At 47.6% G+C, this 6,652-nt stretch overlaps 1 protein-coding gene across 3 annotated transcripts in view; it reads left to right on the plus strand.

Moving 5' to 3' along the window:
* Nucleotides 1-6,652, plus strand: part of LOC143139685 (zinc finger protein DPF3-like) — a 32,996-nt gene that overhangs the window by 8,292 nt on the left and 18,052 nt on the right. For all 3 annotated transcript variants that reach the window (XM_076300367.1, XM_076300368.1, XM_076300369.1), the window contains exons 2-3: nt 4,840-5,000; nt 5,635-5,742. In XM_076300367.1, the coding sequence (XP_076156482.1) occupies nt 4,840-5,000; nt 5,635-5,742 (269 nt within the window). The remainder of the gene's footprint in view (nt 1-4,839; nt 5,001-5,634; nt 5,743-6,652) is intronic.

Below are 6,652 nucleotides of genomic sequence, written 5' to 3' on the forward strand. Positions count from 1 at the left end.
TCCTGCCTCCTCCCCATAGAGTCTCTGTCAGGTGTGTGTGTGTGTGTGTGCATGCATGTATGAGTCTCTGCATACATCTGTGTGTGTGTACTAGTCTGTTTCTTCCTATTCGACCTGCCTGTCTATTTGCCTTTCTCTCTGTCTGTTTTATAAATCTATCTGTCTGTCTGTCTGTCTGTCCCTCACCCTGTTCCTTCCTCACTTTTGTGCATTCTCTTCAGCACTCTAAATAATCTTTCTTCTCTCCCTGACTGACATTCTTTATTACTCTCTTTCTCTTTGTCTATATTGCTTATTCTCTCTCTCTCTCTCTCTCTCCACACCCCCTCTTTCTTCCTTCCTCTTTATCTTTGCCAGTATAACCCCTCCCCCTATCTTTCTCTCACTTTATACCTGTACTATAGCTATCTCCTCTCTCTCTCTCTCCTTTACTCTCTCACTCTTTACTTTCTGACTCTCTCTCTCTCTCTCTCTCTCCCTCTCCATCCCTGCCTCTCTTTCTCTCTCTCTCTTCTTTCCTGCCATCTTCTCCCACACTCAGGCATTGTCTTATCCCACAAGAGCCGTTCTCTTTGTGTGAGACAACATTTCACATGTGTCTGCTCAGCGCCTGAAGAGGGCTTCTCACCGCGAGGAGGAGGGAGGGAGAGATGGAGAGATGGAGAGAGACACACAGAGAGGAAGATGGAGAGTGAGCAATAGAGAGAGAGAGAGCTGAACCACGAGAGAAGGAGAGACAGACAGATGGCGAGGGAGGGAGGGCGAGAGAGAGAGAGAGAGCGAAATAGAAAGACGAATTGGGAGAGAAGGAGAGACAGACGGCTAGAAAGAGAGGGTGTGCGAGCGAGCGAGAGAGAGAGAGAGAGAGAGAGAGAGAGAGAAACAAATCGGCAGAATAGGAGATACTGACCAACGGGATGGAGTGCGAGAGGGGGGCGGGTGGTGCAGAGACTGACTCACTGCCCGATGCAGCCTGGCCGCTAGGCCGACCCGTCAGTCACTGAGCCCGAAGCAGATGAGGCCCAGTAGGGGGCGCCCTCTGGACTCCAGTCCTGGCCCAACGCTGGCCCAGCACTGGCCCAGCTGAGTCCCAGAGGATCTGTGTGAAATGGTTGCGTGCCGTGTGGGCGGAGCCTGGGCGCAGAGCTGCGTTCCGTCTGTGTCGTCGTGGTAACCGGTGGCTGGGAATGACGTCACATCCGCCTGAAACCCCCAGTTGAGCGCGTTCCAGTTGTTATTAACAAGTCGTTAAGAACGGCATGCTACACTGCAGGTCTGTGAGGTTGGAGGCTCGGGGTAATTGGGACCATGTGGCTACAGTGTGCAGCCTCGCGCTAAGCGGCTCTCGGCTCTGCTTCTGCTTCTGGGCCGGGCTACCTGTGGGCGTGTCGGTGCGTGACGGACAGCTGTGGGCAGGGCAGTGGCGTGATGCGGTGACGTGTAGAGGTGCCTGAAGTTGCGGAGTCTTTGTTCTGCTTTTAATGCTCCCAGATTAAAGCATGGCTGCCGGGTCTGCCGGAGCTCAACCCTCGTCTAATTAATTGCCTGCTGTAATTAGCATATGAAACGTGTGTGTGTGTGTGTGTGTGTGTGTGTGTGTGTTTGAGTGTGAGAGAGAGAGTGTGTGTGTATGTGTGTGTGTTTGAGTGTGAGAGAGAGAGAGAGAGTGTGTGTGTGTGTTTGAGTGTGAGAGAGAGAGTGTGTGTATGTGTGTGTGTTTGAGTGTGTGTGTGTTTGAGTGTGAGAGAGAGAGAAAGAGAGAGAGAATTGTGTGTGTGTGTGTGTATGTGTGTGCCTGTGTCTGTTTGAGAGAGAGTGTGTGTGTGGGGGAGGACATTTTGTGTGTGTGTGTGTGTGTGTGTGTGTGTGTGTGTGTATGTGTGTGTGTATGTGTGTGCCTGTGTCTGTTTGAGAGAGAGTGTGTGTGGGGGAGAACATTTTGTGTGTGTGTGTGTGTCTGTGTGTGTGTGTGTGTTGCACTGGAGAACTGAGAGGTTGGGTGTTAATATTCACTGTGAGGAGAGCTGTGAACTCAACCCTCACCTTACACACACACACACACACCACATGCTGGGTGTGACATCAGAGCAGACGCGAGTAGAGTTTAAACGAGCTCCCCTTTCACCTGGGCTTTGCTTTGCCCTGATCTCTTTCAGGAAGTCATACTCACCTCTCGTTCAATATCTCTGCTCTCCTGCTAAAGTCCTATTTTATGTCTGTGGGCGTGCGTCTGTGTGTGTGTGTGTGTGTGCGTCTGTGTGTGTCTGTGCCTGTGCATGTGCGTGCGTGTGTGTGTGTGTGTGTGTGTGTTTGTGTGTGTGTGTGTGTGTGTGAGCGCTCAGTGCTGTGGGTCTAATCTGAGCAGGTACTACCACGATCACACACTATCTTGCACTACTGTCACACTGGTGTGTGGCACATAGCTGCATCCTCTAGTCGTCTTTCTTTCTTTCTTTCTTTCTTTCTTTCTTTCTTTCTTGCATGTGTTTTCAGCTCTGGCTTGAGTCAGTTACTCATGATGATGTTTGGTGTGTGTGTGAGTGCACAAATTGCAATTTTTCTGACCAATATTGCAACTGCGATTTGCGATATGATTTTTTGAATGTCAATGAATTGATTCAGTTCAGTATTCCAAATGTGTCTTTAATTTGTGCCACCCCTGATTGGTGAGCACGCCTAGTGCACAGGAAGCACAGCACCTCCGACTAAATGTGAAGCTCACCAATCAGAATTTCTGTGTCTCTCACACACTAAGCACACCCACCAAACAGACGTGGCACAATCAGGGAGGATGACATGAATATAAAAGTCAGAAATATGACAGAAATAACTGTGCACGATTATTTGTAGCTTTTGCGATTGGGCAATTGCGTTGGTTAAGTATAAGTATATATACTCTTGATCCTGTGAGGGAAATTTGGTCTCTGCATTTATCCCAATCCGTGAATTAGTGAAACACACAGCACACAGTGAACACACAGTGAGGTGAAGCACACACTAATCCCGGTGCAGTGAGCTGCCTGCTACAACAGCGGCGCTCGGGGAGCAGTGAGGGGTTAGGTGCCTTGCTCAAGGGCACTTCAGCCGTGCCTACTGGTCAGGGTTCGAACCGGCAACCCTCCGGTTACAAGTCCGAAGTGCTAACCAGTAGGCCACAGCTGCCCACTTTTTATTTATTTTTTTTAATTTTATTTTTTTTATAAGTATATACTCTTTATTCATATTGCGATTCATATTATATTATTCATATTGCGATTGCGATAATTGTGCAGCCCTAGTTTGGGGCGATAGGTTATTTTAGGTTTTACACACACACACACACACCACCACACACACAGACACACAGACCGACGCACAGACAGACACACATGCACAGACAGACAGACAGAAATTATTCCAAATTGGAAACTTTAATGGAGTTAAAGGAAATTATGGGAATTAACTGGAAATTTTGGGTAATTCATACAAACTGTTTCATATACAAAGATTAACATTTTGTTTTGTAATAAGCAATATGATTTGTATGTTAGTATTTTCGCTTAGCTTAGCATACACAGCTAGCTAGCATGCTAGCGGGAATCCTATTCTCTGCCTATTGTTTACTAGCGTGCTAAACTAGCAACACTGAACTGCCCAAGATACACCACACCACTCAACAACAAAATCCGATTGGTTGAAACCTTTTTTTCCCATGCACATGAACGCACCATAGGTTTCCTTTATGTCTAGCCTATGCTGATTGCTGTGTGCATGTGATTGACTGATGTGCAGGGTAGAAATTCGACTGAAATTGCATTAAATCAGGTTGTTTTAACTAATATTATGCTCAAGATGGGGTTTTGTCCACTACATTTAAGTTCCCTGTTATAGACTAATTTGCCATATTAAAAATTCCCAGTTTATTCCCATTAATTCCCGTTTATTCCTGTTAATTCCCATATATTCCCGTTAATTAAGTTTCCAACTTCCAACAAGCCTGTGGTTGCATTTCCTCTTTGCTGGTCTGCCAGACAAACCTGTTGATATGGTAGAGGAATCTCAATTTAGTAGTACTAACCTCATATGATTTTCTATACGGTGGAGAATCTCAATTTAGTAGTACTAACCTCATATGATTTTCCATACGGTTGAGAATCTCAATTTAGTAGTACTAACCTCATATGATTTTCCATACGGTTCAGAATCTCAATTTAGTAGTACTAACCTCATATGATTTTCTATACGGTGGAGAATCTCAATTTAGTAGTACTAACCTCATATGATTTTCCATACGGTAGAGGAATCTCAATTTAGTAGTACTAACCTTATATGATTTTCCATACTGTAGAGGAATTATTTACATGTATTCATTTAGCAGACACTTTTTTCCATATTACAAATTTAGTAGCAGTCATGATTTTCCTGAATGGTGACACTCCTGAGTCATCTGCGCAGTGAATCGTGTGTGTGTGTGTGTGTGTGTGTGTGTGTGTGTGTGTGTGTGTGTGTGTGTGTGTGTGTGTGTGTGTGTGTGTGTGTGTGTGTGTACTCAGTTCAGTGTCCTCCCTGAAGGCCCCAGATGACTCCCGTTTGCTAGTTCCTCTGCCACCCTGGTGTCATGTGCAGTAGAATAGCCCCCTCCTGAACTGATGCCTCTGTGTGCTCCAGGGAGCTGGGGGGGGGGGGGGGGGGGTGATGGGGGTGGCGGTGGTCAGGCCTTTGGCCTCTGTCAAGGGCCTTCTGACACTGTGTGAGTTGCCCCTGTGTGAGTTTTTTTCGCAGGCTGGGTGACCAGTTCTATAGGAGTGGATTGACTTGCGCTGAGTGGCCTTGTCCCTTTGTGGTGTGTGTGTTCCGCAGGCTGGGTGACCAGTTCTACCAGGAGGCCATCGAACACTGCCGCAGCTACAACGCTCGCCTGTGCGCCGAGCGCAGCGTCCGCCTGCCCTTCCTGGACTCCCAGACAGGCGTGGCCCAGAACAACTGCTACATCTGGATGGAGCGCCACCACCGAGGCCCTGGTGCGTACATTACTGTGTGTGTGTGTGTGTGTGTGTGTGTGTGTGTGTGTGTGTTGCTTGCCACTTTAACTGCTACACCTGGATGTAGTGACACCATCGAGGCCCTAGTACTTACATTACTGGGATTGTGTTTGTGTGTGTGTGTTTCTTGCCACTAGCCATTTTAACTGCTACACCTGGATGTAGCGACACCATCAAGGCCCTAGTACTTTACGTTACGGGAAGTGTGTGTGTTGCTTGCTATTTTAACTGCTACATCTGGATGTAACAACATCTTCGAGACCCTGGTGCATACATCATAGGCAGGGATTTTTGTGTGTGTGTGTGGGTGTGTGGCTTGCTACTACAACTGGTATGACACCATCAAGACCCTGGTGCATACATCATAGGGTGTGTGTGTGTGTCTATGTGTGCTTATGTGTGCTTGTGCTTGTGCTATTGGGTTAGGCCTTGTGTCTGTACGTATATGTGTGTGTCAATACACAAGCTTGACTGCAGGACAGATGTACGCCTACCTGCCTCACTGTTGGAGGAAGTGTGTGTGTGTGTGTGTTGCTGTGTCTTCATTTTTGTGTGCGTGATATATATAAACGTGTGTGTGTGTGTGTTGATATATCTGTGTGTCTGTACACAGGAATGACCGCGGGTCAGATGTACACCTACCCAGCACGTTGCTGGAGGAAGAAGAGGAGGCTTCACACCTCTATGGATCCACGCCTTCGGCTGTGTGGGCTGCAGCTCGGTGAGAATGCACACACACACACACACACACACACACACACACATATACACACACACACACAAATCGACTTGCTATGTTCCTCCTCTCTCTCCGACATGTACTCACTTATGACCATATAATGTTAACTCTTAACACCTTCACACCACACACAGCCCTCTGTCTCTCTCTCTGTCCGTCTCTCTCACACAAGCGCACACACACACGCACACGCACACACACACGTGCTGCAGGCTGTGGACTTGGCCTCCCAGTATCTGTGTGAGCAGGCTCATGCCAATTTCGTCAGTTTCCTGACGGTAGAAATAGCTGTGACTGTGTTCAGTGCACACACACACACATACATGTGTGCACACACCCACACACACACACACTTGCACTTATACACATAAACATGCACTCCAGCCTAGTCATTTGTCACTTCAACCCTGCCTGTGAACTCCAAACCCCCTCCTCTCTCTCTCTCTCTCTCTCTCTCTCTCTCTCTCTCTCTCTCTCTCTCTCTCTCTCTCTCTCTCTCTCTCTCTCTCTCTCTCTCTCTTTCTCTCTCTCTCCCTTTCTTTTCACCCCCCCCCCCCCTCAACCCACACACACACACACAGACAAACTTCCCCTGACACACACAGCAGACCTGCACGAATTGTAATGTGGTTAACGCTAATAGCCCTGCCTCTCCTGTATTGATACCACAGTGGTTTACGAGAGACTCTGTTTATTAAATCAAGTGTGTGTACTCTGCGTCTTCACGTTCTCTACCTAGCAGTAGCCCTCACAAGCAGTGTGATTAAATCACCTGGGTGAAAACACACTCTTTTAATATTTGGATAAGAGCCTGTGGTCGTGTCTGCCAAGATGCTAACCGTATTTCTGAGGGGAATGAAATTGTAGGCCTGGGAGCACTGTGGAGGAGGGG

Source organism: Alosa pseudoharengus, unplaced genomic scaffold, assembly GCF_046254945.1.
Source record: "Alosa pseudoharengus isolate Yale_2024_CS ecotype anadromous, Long Island Sound unplaced genomic scaffold, YU_APseudo_1.1 YU_APseudo_1.1_scf_22, whole genome shotgun sequence".
Lineage (NCBI taxonomy): Eukaryota > Metazoa > Chordata > Actinopteri > Clupeiformes > Clupeidae > Alosa > Alosa pseudoharengus.